We start from the raw sequence: 23,258 nt of genomic DNA on the forward strand, positions 1-23,258 counted from the left end.
TAGGATCCTGGCATCTTCAGAGACCTCGATGAAGTGAACCATATAGGCCTGCTCTTTAACTACCTTCTATCCCAGTGTTTTCATCCAAGATTCCAGTTACTAGGAGGGTACGATTGACTTAGTATTCCATCTCTGTGATCTCGGAGGTGGGTTTTTGTGCTGGAAGTAGAAGTGAATAGGCAGATCCCCAAAGGAAGGGACATACAGATTAAGGCGGGGGCGGGGGGCGGGTATCAGGGAATACCCAGTGTGGATTCCTCAGGAAATTATGGGACGATTACTGTGTAATCGATTACTGTGTGATTACCTTAAAAATTCCCTTCTTCAAATAAATTAATTCTTCACCTAAACATAGTATTTCAGTTGAACCTCTCGGATCGTTGACTTCATCCCATTGAGTTAATATTCTCGTTTTGGTGACCTTAAAATTTGTCCGTCTCTACTACTGCTTCCCTCTTAGATAATTCCTAGATTGGTACCCATTGCTTCTGAGCTGGAACGCAGAGTAATTATCCTATGCGAAAGACGGGCAGAAAATACTGAAACAAATACTCATAAGAAAACGACGACACTAAAAGATAGAAATCCTGCAAACAAGCCGACGGACCCCAAACTGCAGCCTCGTATTTCGGTGAATTGGTGAACAATATTCCCTGCTAAGGGGCTCCCAGGAACAGTGCATGACGTAGAGCCGAACTGCACTTTGGGAATTGTAGTTCCTCGGGGGAAAGGTACGGAGGGCGGACGCCGCACACGCGCAGTAGGAGCTTCGGTCAACAAAGACGGCGGCGTGCGCGCGCGCCGGAGAAAGACTAGGGGAAAGCGTGCGCGCGCGCCACCACTCGGAGCTACTCGAGGCGGCTAAGAGGACCAAGAGAGGGAGGGGCAGAAGCCTCCGACCTCAGCCTGAGGAGAAGGGACAGTGCCTGAGCCAGCCCGAAGAGAAAGGGGCGGGGCCGGCGAGCTGTGAGTCGAGGTGCCGAGCTCTCGGGACCGGCCGGAGCGCGGGGGTCTGTGGCCCTCGCCGTCCCTGTGGCCGCTGCCGTCACTTCGTCGCCGTCGATCTGCGGGAGGCGGGTTATGGCGGCGGCGGCAGTGGGAGCTGTGAATGAATTCTCCAGGTGGACGCGGGAAGAAGAAAGGCTCCGGCAGCCCCAGCAGCCCGGGGCCTCCCAGGCCCCCGCCCCCTTGCCTGGCCCCCGCCCGTCCTGCCCGTCCCGCCCCCAGGCCGGCTCCTCCGCCGGAGTCGCCGCATAAGCGGAACCTGTACTACTTCTCCTACCCGCTGTTCGCAGGCTTCGCGCTGCTACGTTTAGTCGCCTTCCACCTGGGGCTCCTCTTCGTGTGGCTCTGCCAGCGCTTCTCCCGCGCCCTCATGGCCGCCAAGAGGAGCTCCCCGGCCGCGCCGGCCTCGGCCTCACCCTCACCCCCGGCGCCAGTGCCGGGCGGAGAGGCCGAGCGCGTCCGAGCTTTCCACAAACAGGCCTTCGAGTACATCTCCATTGCCCTGCGCATCGATGAGGACGAGAAAGGTAACTGGAGGGCTGGGGGGAAGGGGTGGTGGCGCCGGGAAGAAAGCGGTGGGGTCGCCGAGGGAGGGCAACACCTGCGCCCCTTTCGTGCGTGAGCCGGCGGTGCACCCCTGGAAATGGATCCTCCCCGCGAGATTGCTTCCCTGCGGTCAGACCTTCATCCTCTGCGTTTCTCAGTTAAAACCTCTCCCCTTTCAGGGCTGCCCAGTTGTCGACTTTGTTTCACACACCAGCCTTCCCTTACTCTTCTCGTACCAGACGTGCTGGTGACAGTGACAGTTGTCCTAGAGTGACCACAGGGATCCCTTCTGTAAACAGTGTGTGGCTTCCTCTGAGCCAGGTTTCCAAAAAAGGTTTTGATAGCGAAGGAGCTGTGACTTGTTAAAGGCTCCTAATGAAAGCAGGGTACTGTAGTGTCAGAAAAAAAAAAAAAAAACCCACACAGTGACTTAATTTTGAAAGGGACAGCTGCATATGATTACAGCTTAATTTGCATTTTTAAAGTTTCATGGCAGTCACTTTAGCAATATAACTCCTGAGTATTTTTCAGTAAAGTTCTATTTTAGCCTAAAACTTTTGTCCCTGGTTAAGTTGGTTTTATCGGGATTAGTATTTCAAGGCAGCCTCTAAGTTACTAAATCGAAATGTTAAATGAGTGCATAGGATAATTTTACATATATCATTTTACAATAAAACGTAAAGATTTATGTTTCTGAACAAAGCAAGAATACTCCGTACTTCAAATTTCTTTTAAGATAATGTGTGTTGATCCATGTGCCAGGCACTGTGCTCTTAGCTTTCCTTGTGTTTTGTATGTAATCCCATCAACTACCCAGTGAGGTGAAGGTGCTATTAAGTGTCCACATTTTACAGATGAAAAACCTAAGGCTCAAAAGATTAAAGCAGGCCATGCCAAACCTGGGCTAATTGGTAATGAAACTTTTTTATGGAAGATGATAAGTAAAGAGTCTTGTAACATTTTGAAAATCCCTCCTTCCGTTTTCAAATCCACTGTGCTGAGATCTTTTCCCTCTACCAAAGAACAGTTTTCCTCCACACCTCAATTAAGTACTCACTTTCATTGTCCTTTTTTTTTTTAAGCAAACTGCTCTTAATTTTTAGTCTATCTCTCCACTACCAACCTCAGAAACTTTTATTTTTATTTTTTAATTTTATCAAACTGTTACAGTATTTTTTTAAAGATTTTAAATTTATTTTTAGAGAGGGGAAGGGAGGGGAAAAGAGAGAGAAACATCAACATGTGGTTGCCTCTCACGTGACTCCCACTGGGGACCAGGCCCACAACCCAGGCAAGTGCCCTGATTGGGAAGGGAACTGGTGAGCCTTTGGTTCACAGTCCATGCTCAATTCACTGAGCTACGCCAGCCAGGGCCAGAAACTATTTTAGATTTAGTTTTATTGAAACCCATTTCCTTTGTGGGGCTCAGGAGTGAAAAGTAGGATGTGTTCACGGTTTTGGAACACAAAGACAGAGTGAAGGTTAAGAAAGTTCAAAGGAGGACGGACATTTAAGGAAAGAATAGCATGTATTTGTGGAAGGAAGTGTTTTGTTAGCTGCTTCATTCTTCACCACCTTTTAGGATCATTCAAAGATCTCTTTGGGAGGATGAAGGGTACTATCATGTAGGACCCTATTTTAATAGGACCCTCTGAAGTTTACTAATCCAGGTCAAGATGTTTAAAATAGAGGGAATATGTTTAAGGGTAGATTAATTGTTGTATTTAGGAAGAGACTGCCAGAAAATACGAAGAAATTTTAGTTAACATTGGATGATGGGAGTTTGGAGCTATGACCAGAGGACTGGTCAAGGGAAACCTAGGTATGAAAAACTAAAAAGACCCTAGGCTCTTAGATTTAAAGAGAGATCCGTTCCATATGAGATATAAGTGACAGAGGTAGAATTGAGACCTTGGGTTTCATGCTGGTGACTTAACTTGGAGTATTACACATATGCCTATATCGTATTTAAATCATATTAAATACTTTTTAAGTATAAATACTTTTAGCAATCCATGTACGTCATATTTCACCCTCTTTCTGCTGATAATATTTCTATTCAAAGGTTTTTGTTTCATGCTTCAGTTTCTAAAGTGGACATCAGAATATGACTGATGCATCATATGCTAAAATAAATTACTTCAAACTGAAACAAATTATTAATTTTCCTTTAAAAATGAAGTAAAACTGAATCTATATTGTCATAGTCCTTTTTTACCTAAGTTTTTCCTGTACATAGTAAAAATTTTTGCATTGGATTGGCCAAAAAGTTCGTTTAGTTTTTTTGTATGATAACTCTAGTAGTGCTTAGTTGTCTTTAACTTCATTTGAAACAGTATTATTGGATTGTATTGTGACAGCCATCACATTAGCTGCAGTAAAAAAACTCACAAAATTTGGTGACTTTTTGTGCAGCCATTTTAATATTGAAGATGGAAGAAGATATGTAACATTTTTGGTGTACTGTGCTTTATCATTTCAAGGAAGGTAAAAAAGCAAAAAAAGATCGTGAAGTGTATGAAGAAGGTACTGTGACTGATCGAACGTGTCAAAAGTGGTTTGTGAAGTTAATTGGTACTCTTGACATTTTGGTCAAATAACTCTTTGCTGTGGGCTGTCTTATGCATTGGAAGATGGTTAGCAGCACCATAGGCCTCTACCCACTAGAAGCCAGTAGCGGGAGATAGCCAAGATACTCAACATACCCAAATCAACAAAGTTATTGGTGAAAATGAAAAATGTGTCTTTTATTTTACAGAAAAGGTGTAACAAACTCTTTGGCCAATCCAGTACTTTAGCCTTAATCCAGTAGTAGTAAGAAGAGTTCACATTTGAAGTCTGTTTGCCTCTCAGTCAGCCTAGACAATACAAAATTTTAATCCCAAGAGGATTTAATTCTCCCTATTCCCCACAGCATTAAAATATATATGAACAAATAGAAATGAGTTGGATATATAGTTTTTAAAGCTTTCCTAACTCTCTGATAAGCCATTAAGGGGCTTATGTTGTCAGGCACTTCCATACCCCTTAGCAACCTGACTTATCTTCCAAGTGTACTGAGGGCCACTTTATTTCATCAGGTCAAGTGGGTTATTTCAGACTGTAGTGGAGTTCACTGAAACATTTGGTGCCATGAAATAAAGACCAAATTAAATCTTATTTTTATAAAGTAGTGTATGAATATGGTTAATAAAGTGACTATATTTTGAACTCCATTCTTCTGGCATACTCAGCTTTGACACTGAATTTGTATAAAGGCCTAAGTTTGACACCAAAATAATTTTTTAAGATTATTTATTTATTTTCAGAGAGAGGGGAAGGGAGGGAGAAAGACAGGGAGAGAAACATATATGTGTGAGAGAAACATTGATTGGTAGCCTCTGGCCTGTAATCCAGGCATATGCCTTGACCCGGGAATCGAACTGGCCACCTTTCACTTTCTGGGACTGTGCCCAAACCACTGATGGGGGTTAAAACAAACTGCATTAAATGGAGAAGTACAAGCCCTGGCTGGCGTAGCTCAGTGGATTGAGCGCGGGCTGGGAACCAAAGTGTCCCAGGTTCGATTCCCAGCCAGGGTACATGCCTGGGTTGCAGGCCATAACCCCCAGCAACCGCACATTGATGTTTCTCTCTTCTCTCCCCCTCCCTCTCTCTCCCCCTCTCTCTCTCTCTCTCTCTCTCTCTTCCTCCCTCCCTTCCCTCTCTAAAAATAATAAATGAAATCTTTAAAAAAAAAAAAAAAGAAGTACAGCAAATTCTGTTTACCTAATATGGCGCTTTATGAGGTCTACACATTAAAGCAGACGTTTATTGGATGCCAGTTAATTTGCAGAGCTCTCTGCATTCTAAATGTTACTTGAGAAAAACATTTCCTCTTCAATGAGATGTGTTAAGACAACACTTGTTATGTGATGAATAAATGTGTATATACTTTTATTTATTTATTTATTTATTTTTGGTAAGATTTTATTCATCCATTTTTAGAGAGGGAAGGAGGGGGGAGAGAGAGAGAGAAACATCAATGTGCAGTTGCTGGGGGCCGTGGCCTGCAACCCAGGCATGTGCCCTGACTGGGAATTGAACCTGCAGCACTTTGATTTGCAGCCTGCACTCAATCTACTGAGCTACACCAGCTAGGGTGTGTATATACTTTTATGTATATTATATATCCCTCATTTTTTCAAGGAATTAAATAGTCTTGTGGATATTTTCTCAAATTGTTGAACATCCTTGGCAAACTGATAGCCTGTCAAATCTATTTATACATGTGGAGAAACTAAAATTTAAAGAGTGAACTTAACCATAGAAGAACAGAGTTTAGGTGAACAGACTCATAATTTTATACATTTTGTTTTATACTAAGCAGGTTGTTTTTGTAATGCTAACTACTAAGCCCCTTGGATACTTGGGAGAAAGGGGGAGGTTGTAAGAGTGGCGTTTTGGATTAACCAGAACATGACTTAACATGCTTTACATGGCTCCTGCAGGGAGACAAGCCTGAGATTGCCTGGATAACACAGTGGTGCAGGTTGGTAGGTGTGTTTCAAGTATATAGGACTTGACAGTAAGGGCCCAAAATGTTGTATCAAGGAGGGAGCACCAGTTTCTCAGGATGTTGTAGGACTGAAGAATCTAGCATCAAGGACAAAACTTGTCTAACTAAAATCTTTTTTTCTGTCTATTCCTAGTCAGTTCATATTAAAATATCAGATTTTATTAAAAATAAATTCCCATATAATTTTGTGTTTTCTTATAATCCAACCTTGGGCTTTCTTTAAAATGCACACAAAATACGTGCTTATCCACATTTATTTCCAGAAGGGGAAAATAGAGGATAGTAACCAGATTCAATATACTTTCTTTTACTTCTAAAAACTACTAGACACCATTTGGAAAAGATGGATTTCAGACAGTTTTCTTGGGCCTAATGGTTCTGCTTGTAAAGTGTCCATGTTAAGAACAAGGAAATAATTTTGATGGATATTCAGATAATATCATATATTTCCCAGAGAACACCATTAACTTAATTAAATACACAGTGAACGTTTCACATTTTCAGAATATTTATTTGTATTTGCACTAAACAGACAGAAAGGCAGCCAATGTTAGGAACTTTATCCTTTGTTCTAGTCTTAGCTTTTTAAAAAAATTGTGTTTTATTGATTATGTTGTTACAGTTGTCCCAGTTTTTCCCCCTTTGCCTCCCTTCACCCAACACCCCACTCCTTTAGGTAATCCCCACACCATTATTCCATAAGCCATATGTTTAAGTTCTTTGGTGACTCCATTTCCAATACTGTACTTTACATACCCATAGCTATTCTGTAACTACTTATTTGTACTTCTTAATCCCCTCACCTCTTCACCTATTCCTTCACATCCCTCTCCCATCTGGCAACCATCAAAGCCCTCTCTGTATCAATGAGTCTGTCTCTGTTCTTTTTGTTTGCTTACATTGTTTCTTAGATTGAATTGTTGATGAATATATATTTATTGCCATTTTATTGTTCATAGTTTTGATCTTTTTCTTAAATGAGTCCCTTTAACATTTCATATACTAATGGTTTGTTGATGATGAACTTCTATAGTTTTTTTTTTTTGTATTTTTTTGTCTGGGAAGCTCTTTATCTGCTCTTCCATTCTAAATGATATCTTTGTTGGTAAAGCAATCTTGGCTGTAGGTTACTCTTTTTTTTTTTTTTAAGATTATTTATTTATTTATTTATTTTTAGAGAGGGAAGGGAGGGAGAAAGAGAGAGAGAAACACCTATGTGTGGTTGCTGGGGGCCGTGGCCTGCAACCCAGGCATGTGCCCTGACTGGGAATTGAACCTGCGATGCTTCGGTTCGCAGCCCGTGCTCAATCCACTGAGCTACGCCAGCCACGGCTGTAGGTTACTTTTTTCATGACTGTGAATATTTCTTGCCAATGCTTTCTAGCCTGTCAAAGTTTCTTTTTTGAAGTCAGCTGACAGTCTTATGGGAACTCACCTGTAGATAAACTAGCTGCTTTTCCCTTGCTGCTTTTAAGATTCTCTCTTTATCTTGAACCTTTGGGATTTTAGTTATGATGTGTCTTGGAGTGGGCCTCTTTGCAGCCATCTTTTTTGAGACTCTCTGTGCTCCCTGGATATATATGTCTATTTCTTTCACAAAATTAGGGAAGTTATCTTTCATTATATTTTGAAATAGGATTTTAATTTCTTGCTCTTTCTCTTTTCCTTCTGGTATCCCTGTGATGCGAATGTTAGACCACTTGAAGTTGTCCCAGAGACCTGCTTACACTATCCTTTGTTTTTTTTTTTTGGATTCTTTTTCTTCTTATTCTCATTGGGGTTTGTTTTTTTCTTTCTTTCTTGTATTCCAAATTATTGATTTGATTCTCGGCTTCATCCACTCTACTGTTGTTTCCCTCTAGGTTTTTTTTTTTTTTCCAATTAGTGTGTCCTTCATTCCTGACTGGATCTTTTTTATGCTGCTGAAGTTCTAAGTTCCTTGAGCATCCTTATAACCAGTGTTTTGAACTCTACACCTGATAGATTGCTCATCTCTCTTGTTTCATTCTTCTTCTGGAGTTTTGATGTGTTCTTTCATCTGGACCATGTTTCTTTCTCCCTCATTTTGTCAGCCTCCCTGTGTTTGTTCCTATGTATTAGGTAGAGCTGCTGTGACTCCCTGTCTTGGTAGCATGGCCTATGTAGTAGTTGTCCTGTAGGGTCAACTCAAAGTGTGCCCTTTGTGTGGACTGAGTACACTCTTCTCTTACAGGTGAGCTTTGATTGCTCTTGACAGGTCAATAGGAGGGATTTACCCAGTCATCTCCAAGGATTGTCTGTGACGATTTACCACCAACCTTAACCCTCTGTGGAGGAACAGGTGTGCACGGCAGGGTGGAGGTGCTCCAATGTGGTCTGTAGCTATCCACTGGGTGTTCAGGCCCTGTGGTTTCCTGGTTGGTACAGGCCATGGTTGGCTCCCACCTGTGTTCTGCCTGGAGCCACCTTGCCTGAACTCTAAAGCAATCTTAGATGCTCACTCCTTGTGCTGGGCTTGGAGATTCCTAGGAGAAGCCAAACTATGAATTTAGGCTGGCTGCTGCTAATGTCGTACCTGGGGCCACTTAGCCAGAGGTATGGGAACTGGGGGCTCAGTGAGATCAGTTGTCCCTTGATTGAGATGATTTAGGAAGTTGTGAAGAATGAGCCAAGTTCATCCACTCATATGGAGGAGTCTCTGTTAACAGGTTTGATGGGCCCCTAAATAGGGTGACAAGGAGTCTTAGGGGATCTCCAGGATGGAACAAACAGCATTACATAGGTTGATGGAGTCTCAGATATGGCATCAGTCTGCCAGCTCTGTGGCTCTGTTGGGGGAGGGTTCAAAAAAGGGACAGTGGCCTTTCTGTCTGTGAGAAAGCTGTCCCCCAGCTCTTACCTTGATGCCAGACCTCTGACTTCCTCCCACTATGCCACTGGTGCCTTTGAAGCTGCTACCCTGGTGCTTGAGATCAGAGGGAATGAGTCTGAGAAGGTGGGTCTGTGTGTGGGTTTTTTAAGAGGAACTGCTTGAGACTCTAGAAGTTTATTCCACCAACTGTGTTCCTGCTACTTTTTGCAGGCAGGAGTTATGGGGAATTATCTTCCTGATATTGGAACGCTGGGCTGGCAGCCCTGGTGTGGGCCTGGGCATCCTTGCTGCTGAGATATCCCTCCTGAATTTTTATCCACCACTGGTGGGTGTGGGACCAGCCCATTCCACGTCTATGCCTCTTTTACCAGTCTGGATGGATATGGTTTCTTTAATTCCATAGTGTCAGACTTCTACTCAACCCTTTTAAGATTTTATTTATTCATCTTTAGACAGTGGGGAAGGGAGGCAGAATGAAAGGGAGAGAAACATTAATGCATGGTTGCCTCTCACATGGCCCCCATTAGGGACCCGACCCGCAACCCAGGCATGTTCCCTGACTGGGAATCGAACCAGCGACCCTTTGGTTCGCAGCCCATGCTCAATCCACTGAGCTACACCAGCCAGGGCTCAGCCTAATTTCTAATGGTTTTGAGTGATGGTTCTATAATTTAGTTCTAATTTTAAACTGATAAAAACAAACTACATTTGATCTTAGCTAAAAGGCCGAGAAGCTATAATTTCATTTTAATTTTAATGTGGCTATGTGAGTAGGTGAGCCATGTTTATCTATGCCACCATCTTGACTGAAACTTCTCTGGCTTTTTTTTTTTCTGTGTTTGTTTTTATTGCAAGTTTATATTGGGTTGGACAAAAAGTCCATACTTTTTTCCTTAGGTAGAATACAGTTAAACATTTTAAAACTCACTAACTAGATTCCTAAGATTATTGTTAGTCATTCTGATGACAAGGGATTCTCAGTAAATGAACGTTAACTTGTTGAGGAAGGATCTTCCCTAACTACTATCTTATTCCCCAATAGTAGTTGCTCACCCAAGAGTAGTTGGATCTTTGGATCTTTTATTTCTAGCAAAGTATAGATTTTCTACTGTTCTGCTGGTTTCCTTTCTTTGACCTATATGACACCAGTGAATTAATATGATGATGCAGCCATTTTTCTTCTGCTTTGTGACTTCCCAACAACTATTCGTGATATATATTATAAGCAATAAAACATTTGAGCATGCTCTCATCTCAGCAGCTGTTTATTGTGGTAAATGAGGAAAGAAAAATGTCAAAATCTATAATTTTCTTGGAGACTATTAAATGTTTTATGCCTACATAGGTATAGCATAGAAATGCTACACTTATTCACATCTTTCCTGTCCTGCAGATATTTTATGCTACAACAGAGAGGAGAGAATTATCTGTTGTTCTGAAGTGGGCTTCCTCAATGCCTTTCAGTCAGCCATCACTAGAACACACATACACCTGTGGTTGAACAAGCGCAGTTGGTTTTACTTATTTTAACCAGGAAGAACCCCTATCATAGAAAACTGCGGTGTATCTCAGGAAAAGGGTGCTAGGAAGAACTTACTATAGGAGTTGGGTTTGCGTTAGGTGATTTCTGAAGAGGACTTAAGGCAGCAGGGTTTTCCTCTGGGTTGGATGCTGTTAGGAACTGGGAATAATTCTATAGTTAAGTACTTTAATAAATCTGATCTAGAAAAGGGACTAGATTAGAGTGTGGCTAAAGCTATATAATTGGTTAAGAAGCACTCCTTAGCCTGAAGAGTGGGTATTTCATGGTTTGGACTTTGTTCCTTTTTGTGTGTTTAGACATAATAGAGTGGCCTTGTTTTTGTCTTGATCCATTATGGTCACAGAGTGGCTTTCTGTGAAGTTGATGCTCTGTGAAGTTGTTTATGTTCAACAGAACACCAAGGTCTAGCTGTAATGCCAGGTCACCTACACCTAGGCCTACCTGGTAATACTAGGCCAGCTCCTGAGTGTTGGGGTTGCTTTGCTCTTTCTTAGCTTTCAGGGCCTAATTTTATCCTTTTAAAATTGCAGTGCCTCTTCTCCACATTGACATTTGAATTGCAACTATTCAGGGTCTTAGGCAAGTTACTACACTGAGATAATGTTTGTAAAATGCTGTCTGTGCATAATAGGTCCTCAGAACATTGAAACTATATTATTATTAATTCAATAATCCTTTTTAAGATTACAGCCTCTAGAGGTTATATTAGAACATAGTTAAACCTTGATACATAGTTTATATTACTGTTTTTTTAGGAAACAGCAGTCTTGTCAGTGAGATTTGGAGAAGAATCACTAAAGAGTGATGTAAAAATACTTTTGCTAATTTTTCTGAACCTATGCTAGTTCAGAAAAAAACAGACGGAAGTCTCCTACTAACCTCAATCCTCACTTAGTATTGTAGTTTTTTATTACAGAAGAGATAAAGTGAAGTTTTTGTACTCATGTAGATAATGCAAGCTCTTGGTGGAGAATTCAGAAAATACAGATAATACATAGAAGAAAATTAAAATCACCCACCACCCACAGTAAATACAAAAGACTTTAAAGAAGATAAAATAATGGACATAATTAAGGTATAAAGAAAATATCCAAAACTGTAATGATTTCTTTATGTGGAATTCAAAACCGTTCTAGTTAAGTGGGGAAATAAGTCTTTACTTCAGAAAGAAACCTTGCAATTTCAAAATGAAAGCATGTATGACCTTTTTGCTGAATTAAAACAAAGTAGAAGTCATCCTTTCTGTAATAGTAAACTGGGAAAATTAATCAGGGGACTTAATTTGATGCTCCATGGTCTGTGTGGTTTATTGGAGATTAACACACATGAAAATCTGCAGGATCTGTAAAGATACCCATTACTCTACTACTTGTTACATTTGCAAGTTGCTTGCAGAAAATTGTAGGAAAATGTGTATATTTGTTCCCTGGAATTGCTTGTAGACAAATACTTAAAAAGAGCTAAATATTGGGTTGGCCAAAAAGTTCATTTGTTTTTTTCCATAGGATGATTAGTAGTGCTTAGTTGTCTTTAACTATATTAGAAACAATTTTTTTAGATTGTATTGTGACAGCTGTCATTATCAGCGTGCATTTAAAAAAAATTATCAAAATTGCCAGATTTTCATGTAACCATTTTAATATTGAAGATAGAAGAAAATAGGCAACATTTTTGGCATATTATGTTTTATTATTTCAAGAAAGGTAAAAATGCAACTGAAACACACAAAAAAAGATTTGTGCAGTGTATGGAGGTGCTGTGACTGATCAAACATTTCAGAGGTGATTTGTGAAATTTTATGCTGGAGATTTCTCGCTGGCTGATGCTCCACAATCAGGTAGACTAGTTGAAGTTGATAGCAACCAAATCGAGACATTAATCGAGAACAATTGGCTTTGTACCATGCAGAAGATAGCCAACATACCCAAAATACCCAAATCAATAAAATTGGTACAAGTGAAAAATGCGTCTTTTGTTTTATGGAAAAAACTAAACGGACTGTTTGGCCCACCCAATAGATAAATAAAAGCAGTGGGTTTTGTATAACTTTAATGAACAAAATTTAGGAGCATACAGCTGTGCATACAATTCAGGTGTAGAAAAATTTAAATTGTTCAAGAAACAAATTTACCAAGTAATAAAGATAATAAATAATGTTTCATACCTTTTTATTATTTAAAGTATTGCCACATACTTTTTTTTATTTGATCTTTGCCACAACTCAGAGTTAGGTAAAAGAAATGTCATCTTGTTTTTAGTTAATGAAATTGAAGCTCAGAAATATTAACTGGCTTTCCCAATATCATACAGCTATTAAATGATGGAGCAAGTACTTAAATCTGTGTCTTCTAACTCAAATGCAAACATACATATCTCTTCAATCCAAACTATTTGTGATTGGACCCTTTTTTTGTGACAATCTGGGCACCATTAATATATGAGTGAAAAGATACAGTAGATAATTAACAAACTAGTCTTCTATACTTACTATTTAAAGATGGATATTGTCAGTATTTCTGTTGCTTGTACAGTAACATGTACTCAAAATTAAAATAATGAACAAATATAGAAAGAGAAAATCCTCTGTAATCCTACCCTTAGAGACATGATTGCTAATAAGTTTCCTGACTCTACTTACAGAAACATAAATATTTATTCATTAGAGGGGAAAATGTTACATACAAACTAATCTCTAACCTTATTCACCTAATGTATTGGGACTCATTGCAATATATGGTATTTAGTCTTCTTCCTCTAGGATTTTTGTTTTTGTTTTTCAGTTTTTAAGTACACTTATTAAAATATACATAAAGTGTAGAAGTAATGTATTACTTAATGAATTATCAAGCTGCACATAACAATTTGAAACCCCACCAGATCAATAAATAGAATATGCCCTGGCCAAGCAGCTTGGTTGGTTGGAGTGTCATCCCGGTGCACCAGGGCTGCAGGTGTGATTCCAGAAATAAATAGAGAGCCCAGAAATAAATCCACACCTTTATGGTCAATTAATATTTGACAAAGGAGGCAAGAACATGCAATAGGGTAAAGACAGTCTATTCAATAAATGATGTTGGGAAAATTGGACAGATAGAGGCAAGAAAGAAAGAAAGAAAGCAAGCAAGCAAAAAACTGGATTAACTCCTTGTACCATATACAAGAATAAACTCAAAATGGATCAAAAACTTAAATGTAAGACTTGAAAACATAAAAATCCTGGAAGAAAATGTAGGCAGTGAAATCTCAGACATTTCTCGTAGCACTATTTCTTCTTTTTTAAGATTTTTTAGTTTTTTCAAGAGAAAGGAAGGGAAGGAGAAAGAGAGGGAGACAAATATCCATCAGTTGCTTCTGTGCATCCCCAACCGAGTACCCAGCCTGCGACCTAGGAATATGCCCTGACCAGACGTCAAACTTTCGACTCCTCAGTTTACAGGAGGATGCCCAGCCCCCTGAGCTGCACTAGTCAGGACTCAGCACTGTTTTTTTCTGATGTACCTCCTCAGGAAAGGGAAACAAAAGAACAAATGAACAAATGGAACTACATCTAAGGAAGAAGTTTTTGTATAGCAAAAGAAACCATCAACAAAATGAAAAGACAGTTCACTGAAGGGGAGAACATATTAACCAGTGATATATCTGATAAGGGGTTAACATCCAGAATTTATAAAGAACTTACCACCAAAAAACCCCCAAACAACCCAATTTAAAAAATGGGCAGAGGACCTGAATAAACACTTCTCCAAACAGGACATACAGATGGCCAATAGACATATGAAAAGATGCCCAACACCACTAATCATAAGAAAAATGCAAATTAAAACCACGATGAGATATCGCCTCAAACCTGTCAGAATGGCTATCATCAATAAATCAATAAGTGTTGGCAAGGATGTGGAGAAAAGGGAACCCTTGTGCGCTGTTAGTGGGTATGCATATTGGTGCAGCCACTGTGGAAAACAGCATGGAGTTTCCTCAAAAAATTAAAAATGGAATTGTCTGTAACCCAGTGATTCCACTTCTGGGAATATATCCAAAGAAACCCAAAACATTGATTCAAAAGAATATATGCACACTTATGTTCACTGCAGCGCCTTTTATAATAGCCTAGATTTGGAAGCAGCCCAAGTGCTCATCAGCAGATGAATAGATAAAAAAATGCTCAGCCATAGAAAAGAAGGAAATCTTACCTTTCATGACAGCGTGGATGGACTCAGAGAGTATTATGCAGAGTGAAATAAGCCAGGTAGAGAAAGACAAATGTCATATGATTTCACTTATTTGTGGAATATAATGGACAAAATAAACAAATTAGAAACAGACTCATAGATACAGAGAACAGACTGACAGCTATTTGGATGAAGGAGAGGGGATTGGGGGACTGGGTGAAATAGGTGAAGGGATTAAGCAAAAAAAAAAAAAAAGACAAACCTCATAGACACAGATATCAATATGGTGATTACCAGATGGAAAAGAGGTGGGGGAGGTAGAAGAGGATAAAGGGGTAATAATTGGTGATAGAAGGAGACTAGACTATGGGTAGTAAACACACAATACAATATATAGATGATGTATTATAGAATTGTACACCTGAAACATTTAATCAACTAATGTAACCCCAATAAATTCAATTTAAAAAGAAATGCAAAAAAACTAGTGAGATTTGCATATAATTGTTATCACTTTACAAAAATCTCCTACACACATTTTGATTATGCTGAATTTTTAGATCCTTTTAAAGCTTAACTCGGAGTAAGAATTAATGCTGTAAACCAGTCATTTGTTTCAAAGAAAATAGAAATGTGTTACTAAATGCCACATTTGTAATCTCATGTACCATTTCTTACCATGCAATCATTTGTGAAATAAAAACTAGAAAAGAGGAACACAACAATAAACGTAGGAGGAATTATATCAGATTCGAGTACAATTAAACTGTTCTCTCTCTCAGTATTATTAAAATCATATTCATATTTTAAAAAACTTTTACTTAAAATAAGTTCTCCCAAAATAAAATTTCTTTCCCAGTACATCATTTGAACGGGTATAAGCATCAATACCATCAGATGATAAACAAAGAACTCACTCCCTATAATTCTGGGAAACATTGAAGTCTGTGTCCCCCTCTTGGAGATTCACATATATTGTTGAGATGCTAAAGATACAAAGAAGTCATATAGTAATATTTCCCAAATTTATTTGATCACAACCCTCTGTTTCATGTTATCACTTAATAACAGCATGCTTTGGGAGATATTTAGTGCATTCTTTATGCTTGTGATATATATAATTAATTATTTCTTTTTAAAAGCAGGACAAAAGGAGCAAGCTGTGGAATGGTACAAGAAAGGTATTGAAGAACTAGAAAAAGGAATAGCTGTCATAGTTACAGGACAAGGTAAGTTATATTTACATTTCTTTAGGAGTCGTGCAAAATTATATTCACATGATTACCTTGATTTTTAAATCCAGTTATTTTAACAGAAGTGTTTAAAAGTTTTAAAAATGTTAATGTTTGTAGACTTAACAATTAATGTGTTACTACCTGTGCAAAAAATGAAGTTTTAACCAGAGATGCTCAAACTTGATTACTGTAGCAGCCAAGCAAAAACAAATATGTTACTTGGGTCCTTCTTGGCACCACTGTCGATGATGTTTAACCCTGTGTTTAGCCATTTTTGAAACCTGTCCTTTCCTCATGAGTGAGGCAGGGTTAATGGCAGGGAGGAGTGGTTAATCCACAGACTCCCCTTTGCTTTTGTGAGTATTGCTTGACTTCATGTTACAGTATGAGCTGTGAGTGTCTTACTTTGATTCACACTTGGCTTTTTAAAACCAAAGCATTTATTTCTTATCTTTACTTTCCTGTCACCTCAAATAAAAAAAATGAGTCAATTATCTTTAAATATACAGATAACATTTATTGCACACTTACTAGATGCCTAAGCATTACTGTACATGCTTCTCTTAATTTTCACCCCACCCCCACACTCTTGAGGCTGCTGCTGTTACCATTATTTTTCAGATACATAATCCTAAATACAAAGAAGTTATTAAGTAACTTTCCTAAAGCCTTATAGCTAACAAGTGGTGGGGTCAGGATTTGAACACTGGCAGTCTGACTTCAGAGTCTGAATTCTTAAATATATGCTGTGACTATTGTGCAGTACATGGGTATCACTATTAAATAAAGTACTTCAGTTTATCATAACTAAAATAAAGTGAGAAGCAAAAATAATATGTAGGCTAAGAATCTTAGTCGCATGGATCAGTCCACCCAGTGCATGTTTGTTGTCTGGCTGGTTGATACTTATATCAGATAACTACAATGTATCCAACATTTTCCATTTTTTTCTGTCCCTTTTTATTTTGACTACTTCTCTAGCTACTGGTCTACTTAGTAAGAGAAACCAGAATAGAACAAGTAAATCTAGGAGGTTGGGCATTGGAGACTTTCATGAGTTTATGAGCATGACTTTGTGAATTATGTACAAAATATACTTGCTGTTCTTTGTCAATTGCATAGAAGAATTTAAAGAAAATGAGTTGTTTATAAGAAGAGTATTTCACTGAATCAAAAGTGCCTTCAATTCTGTCACTAAGCGAAAAAAACAATGTCAAACTATGACACATTCTCTTCTTATCACTTAGAATTTGAATTTTAAACCTTATTGAATTTGCTAGCCTGTCATGTTTATGCATAGCTATAACAGCAGTGTTAATATCTGTGACCAAAAGGGTGCATGCGCAGGCAGTGACAAACTATGTTATGACTGCAGCCTCACTGATAGCAGTAGTAAGTTGGCACTGGTTGTAAAACACATACCGATTTCAAAGATTTTAAAACATAGGGGGAAAAATACGGCTCAAAATCCATGAATACCACAATAGGTCTGAAACCAGCATAAGGAACTGTAACTTTTTTAAAAAGTATTATGTGAAAATAGTATTTTTTAAATTATTTAATAAAGACTAATGACTCTCCATGAGATTACTGGGGTAACATTTTATCTTGAAGCAATATTAGTAGGGAAATGTTGGATATTTTAAATTTTTTTTCTGTTTTTTTCTTTCAGGTGAACAGTGTGAAAGAGCTCGACGCCTTCAAGCTAAAATGATGACTAATTTGGTTATGGCCAAGGACCGTTTACAACTTCTAGGTATCAATGAATTATATAATTGGAATGAGATGCATCTAAAATGTGTGTTGAGTGAACTTTTAATGTAGATGGAAATAGATCAGTGACCTTGAAAATGTGACATAGGCTTTTTTTCCTTAACTTATAGAACATTTCTAACATGTAAAATAGAAGAGTATAATGATACTCACTTAACTTCAATAATTATCATCTCATGGTCAGCCTTGATTTATGTATACCAAAGGCTTGCAAACTATAGCCCATTGGCTAACCCCAGTCCACTGCCCATTTTTATAAATTGTCAAACAGCTACTCTCATTTCTTTATATATTGTCCAACTGCTTTCATGCTACAGGGACAGAGTTGAAGAATTGATACAGAGATCATATAACTCTCAAAGACTTATAATGTAGCTTTTAAAAATATTTTAATATTTACTACCTGGCTTTTTATAGAAAAATTTTACAAACCCCTGTTTATATCCCTACCTACTTTCTCCCACTTAATATTATTTTGAAACAAATTGAGACATCCTTTTATATAATTTATAAGTATTTCATATTATATCTATAAAAATAAAGATGCTTTAAAAATACCATTATCCATATAAAAATAACCATCATTTTCTTTAATATTAAAAAAGGACCAAAAAGGTCAGTGTCCAAATATAATTTATATATAATATATCCAATTAGTATCTCATCATTGAATAACGCTTACTATTTTTTTATAATTGTGTAGATCAGGATCTCAGGAAGATCCATGCATGGTGTCTGTGGGCAGTGTGGCAGAGGGCTCAGCATAGGGACATGGGCAGCTTCAGACCTCTCCCTCCCACATAACCAGTTTAAAAAAAGAGAGACCCTTACAGTGAATCTCTCTCTTTTTTTAATTTTGTTATAAATTTCTTTTTTATTTAGTTTTTTATTTTAATTGTTGTTCAAGTACAGTTCTCTGTCTTTTACTCCCATCCCAGCCCACCCCCAGTATATCTCTTTCAATATACATGTCCATCTAGTTTTCTGGGAGTTTACTTGTCAATGAACCAGGTCTTTGCTACATAGTCTTTCTTACAGTCTGACTTGTATGTGCATCTCCATGGTATCTTTCAATATGTTCTTCTATCCTACCTGTAAATTGATAGTTGGACATAGAGCCTTGATTGTTATAAAAGCTAGGCATTAGCCCTGGCCGAGGTGTCTCAGTGAATTGAGTGCCCGCCTGTGAACTACATGATCGGGGCACATGCCTGGATTGTGGGCCAGGTCCCCAGTAGGAGGTGCTCCAGAGGCAACCACACATTGATGTTTCTCCCTCTCTTTCTCTCTCCTTTCCCCTCTCTCTCAAAATAAGTAAATAAAATATTTTTTAAAAAGCTGGGCATTAAAAGAAATAATATTTTGATCCTGGTCAGTGTGGCTCAGTTGGTTAGAGCATCATCCTGTACACCAAAAGTTAGCAGGTTTGATTTGTGGTCAGGACACATACCTAAGTTACAGGTTGGATCACAGATTGGGCACGCATAGGAAGCAACCAATTGATGTTTCTTTCTCTGTCTCTCTCCCCCCTCCCCACCTTCCTGTCTCTCTAAAATCAATAAACATTTAAAAATAATAATATTTTGGATGTTATTGTTTCTTGTCATCCTCAACGTGCTGTGTACCCATTAGTGAAAGATGTTACTTTTTTAAAAAAATGTATTGGTTTTAGAAAGAGAGGGAGAGTAGGGGAAAGGGAGAGAGAGAAATATCAATTTGTTGTTCCATTTATACATTCATTGGTTGCTTTCTCATATGTGCCCTGACCAGAGATTGAACCCACAACATTGGAATATCAGGATGACACTGTCACTGAGCTACCCAGCCAGGGCTGAAAGATGTTACTTTTATTTTATTTTTATTTTTTGGAGTTTTAAATTTGATTTTATTTTTCTTTTTTAATTATAATTTATTATGCTATTACAGTTGTCCTCATTTTTTCCCCCTTTGCCCCCCTCCACCCAGCACTCCCTACTCCCTCAGGCATTCCCCCTACCATTGTTCACATCCATGGGTCATGTGTATAAGTTTTTTGGCTACTCCATTTCCTATACTGTACTTTACATCCCCATGGCTTTTCTGTAACTGCTTATTTGTACTTCTTAATCCCCTTACCTCTTCACCCATCCTTCCCCTCCCACCTCCCATCTGGCAATTTTCCAGTAACTAACTTCTTTTGGTTTTAAGAGTCTTTCTTTATCTTTAACCTTTGGCCTTTTAATAATGATATATCTTAAAGTGGGCCTCTTTGCTTCCATCATAATTGGGCTCTCTGCACTTCCTGGACTTGCATGTCTATTTCCTTCACCAAATTAGGGAGGTTTTCCTTCACTATTTTTTCAGATAGATTTCCAATTTCTTGCTCTTTCTCTTCTCCTTCTGGCACCCATATGAGGCTGTTTATACTATCTTCATTTTTTTAAATTCTTTTTTTCTTGTTCTGCATGGTGGTTTTTTGCTTCCTTATGTTCCAAATCATTGATTTGATTCTTGGCTTCATCCACTCTACTGTTGTTTCTCTGTAAATTGTTCTTTTTTTCAATTAGTGTATCCTTTATTTCTGACTGGGTCTTTTTTATGTTGCTAAGGTCCTTACTAAGTTCCTTCAGCATCCTTATAACCAGTGTTTTGAAGTCTGCATCTGATAGATTGCTTATCTTCATTTCATTTAGCTCTTTTTCTGGAGTTTTGATCTGTTCTTACATTTGGGCCATGTTTCCCAAACATGGAAAGCCTCCCTGTGTTTGTTTCTTATATATTAAGTAGAGATGTTTTGACTCCGTGTCTTGGTAGTGTGGCCTAATGTAGTAGGTGTCCTGTAGGGTCCAGTGGCACAGCCTCCCCTATCACCCAAGCTGTGTATTCGAGGTATGCCCTTTGTGTGGGCTGAGTATACCCTCCTCTTGTAGTTGAGCCTTGGTTGCTGTTGGCAGGTTAATGGGAGAAATTTACCCAGGGACAGCCAATCTTCAAGGATTGGCTGTGACAGTTTACCACCAATCTCTGACCTCTGTGGAGATTCATCTATGCAGGGGCAGAGGTGTTGCTCATGCATGATCTGTAACTGTCCACTGGGTGTTTTGGCCCTGTGGTTTCCTAGTTGGTATAGGCCAAGGTCAGCCCCAACCTGTGTGCTGCCCGGGGCCACCCTACCTAGGCTATAAAACAATCTGAGATGGCTGCTACTTGTGCTGGGTTTGGAGATTCCCAGGCAAAGCTAAGATGTGGCTCTAATCTGCCTGCCTATAGGGCTCAGGGAAGCCAGCTTTTGCTTGTTTGGTAGGATTTAGGAGCCAGGACCAGCCATTGTTATGGAAAAGCAGCTTGGGTGGACCCATAAGCTGGGTGGGATAGAGTCTGTGGATCTCCAAGGTGGGTCACATAGTGTTACCCAGGTTAATGGAGTCTCAAATATGACATCAGCCTACCAGCTCAGTGCGGGGAGGGCTCAGCAAAGGAACAATGGCCTCTGCTCACTGCGGTGCCAGACACTTCAGTTTCTCCCTCTATACCCCTGGTGCCTTTCAAGTTTCCACCCTAGTGCAGGAGCTCGGAGGGAATCAGTCTGAGTAAGGTGAGTCCATATGTGGGTTCCATAAGAAAAACTGCTTAGGGCTCCATCGGCCTCCTCCACCAACTCAATCCCCACTGATTTTCGCAGCTGGAAGTTGTAGGGACTTATCTTCCTGGCACTGGAATCCTGGACTGGGTGCCTTGTGTGGGGCTGGGACTCCTCATCCTGACATATCCCTCCCGAATTTTTATCTGTGTGGGTGCCAGCCCATTCAGAGCCCTCACCCCTCTTACCAGTCTGCATGGATGTAGTTTCTTCAATTCTGTAGTTGTCACTGCCATTCAACTTGATTTCTGATGTTCCTGAGTGATGGTTGTTCTGTATTTTAGTTATTTTGATGTTGTGCCAAGAGGCAAGCCGTGGCTACCTACATCACCATCTTGACTGGAAGCCTCAAAAGATGTTACTTTTAAAAATATGGGGTGGGATAAAATATATTAACATATTCCTGTTGTCTGAGAACTCAGATAGTCTGGGATTATATACATCAATGACAGTAGAAAAGAGCTGTGCACAAGTGCACAGTACAGCGTATTTGTGTATTATGTGCTGGTTAAGAAATGGAGCTTTTCAGAGGGGGGTCGCCCAGTAGTTATCTAATTAGAGAATGATACTGGGAGTTCCCCAGACAGTCTAATTTGAGAGGATGTGGCCTCTTTGATAAAGTTGGAAGAGTTCATGTATGTTATACATAGTACTCCTCTCTGTCCACGGGTGATGCCTAAAACTGCAGATTGTGCTGAACCCTATGAGTACTATTTTTTCCTATGCATGCATGCTTATATACATGGGGGCATGAGGTTACCCTATTTTTTCTCCCTAAATTTGGCTTTGTTCAATGTTCACTTATAAGTTTATTAAGTTTATTCATTTATTAAGTTACCTCTCTCCAGGTAAAATGCCAAGGGATGAACTGACTTTATTAACTCAGCAAATATTTTTTGGGTGATTACCATGTTGTAGGCATTTAGTATAATAGATTAGGGTCCCTCCTTCAGAGTTCATATTCCAGCAGGGAGAGACTAACATTGGCAATAAACATAAAAATAAATAAATTATTTACACTACATTAGAAGGTGGCAAATATGAGGAAAAGAGAAAAAGTAAAACACAAAAAGGGGGATTAGGAGTGGATGGGAGATGGTTTGGATTGTTACTTTCAAATAGAAGGGTCAGGGTATGCCTCTTTGAGAAGCTGACATGAGTTAGCCATGTAGGTATTGGGAAAAGAAAGGCCCAGAGAGACGTAAGAACCAATGCAAAACCTTAAGAAAACACACTTGATATGTTTAAGAACAGCAAAGAGGCCAGTGTGCCCCAGCAAGGAGAGAGTCGTGGACAGGAGGTGAGAGAACTAATGGGGGTGGCTGTTGTCAACAACACACAGGGGCTTGTAAGCCACCATGAAGATTTGAGCTTTTATTACCTGTGAAGTAGGGAGCAGTTACAAGGATTTTAAGGAAAGGAACAACATAATCTGACTTAAATGTTGAAAGGGTCACTCTTGTTACACTATGTTGTATAAGGGAGAACAAGTAGGACCACTATTGTAGTACATGAGGAGAGAAATGATAGAGGCTTAGACCAGGGTGGTATCAGGAGAAATAGTAAACGAGTGGTTGGATCTTGATTATATTTGAATGTTGAACAAACAGATTTACTGATACATGAAATAAAATGTTCCTCTCTTTGAGGCTCTCATGACATAGTAGGGGAGGCAGCTACACATAGATAAATTGTTACTGCATGATGGGATATACAAATATTTTGTAAGGGTGGGGAAATAGGTATCTAAGAAATCTTCCTGCCGTGGCTGGTGTGGCTCAGAGGACTGAGTGCTGGCCTGCGAACCAAAAGGTTGCTGGTTTGATTCCCAGCCAGGGCACAGGCCAGGTCCCCAGTTAGGGTTGTGTGAGAGGCAACCATGTATCTCTCACATATTGATCTTTTTCTCCCTCTTTCTCCCTCCCTTCCCCTCTCTCTAAAAGTAACTAAATAAAATCT

At 39.2% G+C, this 23,258-nt stretch overlaps 1 protein-coding gene across 4 annotated transcripts in view; it reads left to right on the forward strand.

The window, feature by feature from the left end:
* The first annotated feature begins 712 nt into the window (after positions 1-712).
* SPAST (spastin) overlaps positions 713-23,258 on the forward strand; it is a 61,057-nt gene continuing 38,511 nt past the window's right edge. Inside the window, exons 1-3 of one of the 4 annotated variants that reach the window (XM_028515492.2) lie at positions 713-1,532; positions 15,818-15,901; positions 17,580-17,663. In XM_028515492.2, coding sequence (XP_028371293.1) covers positions 1,109-1,532; positions 15,818-15,901; positions 17,580-17,663 — 592 coding nt within the window. In that variant the 5' untranslated portion in view covers positions 713-1,108. Of the gene's footprint in view, positions 1,533-15,814; positions 15,902-17,579; positions 17,664-23,258 lie in introns of all 4 variants that reach the window. The other 3 variants (XM_028515494.2, XM_028515493.2, XM_028515491.2) reach the window with 3 other exon arrangements.

This window comes from Phyllostomus discolor, chromosome 6 (assembly GCF_004126475.2).
Source record: "Phyllostomus discolor isolate MPI-MPIP mPhyDis1 chromosome 6, mPhyDis1.pri.v3, whole genome shotgun sequence".
Taxonomy (NCBI): Eukaryota; Metazoa; Chordata; class Mammalia; order Chiroptera; family Phyllostomidae; genus Phyllostomus; species Phyllostomus discolor.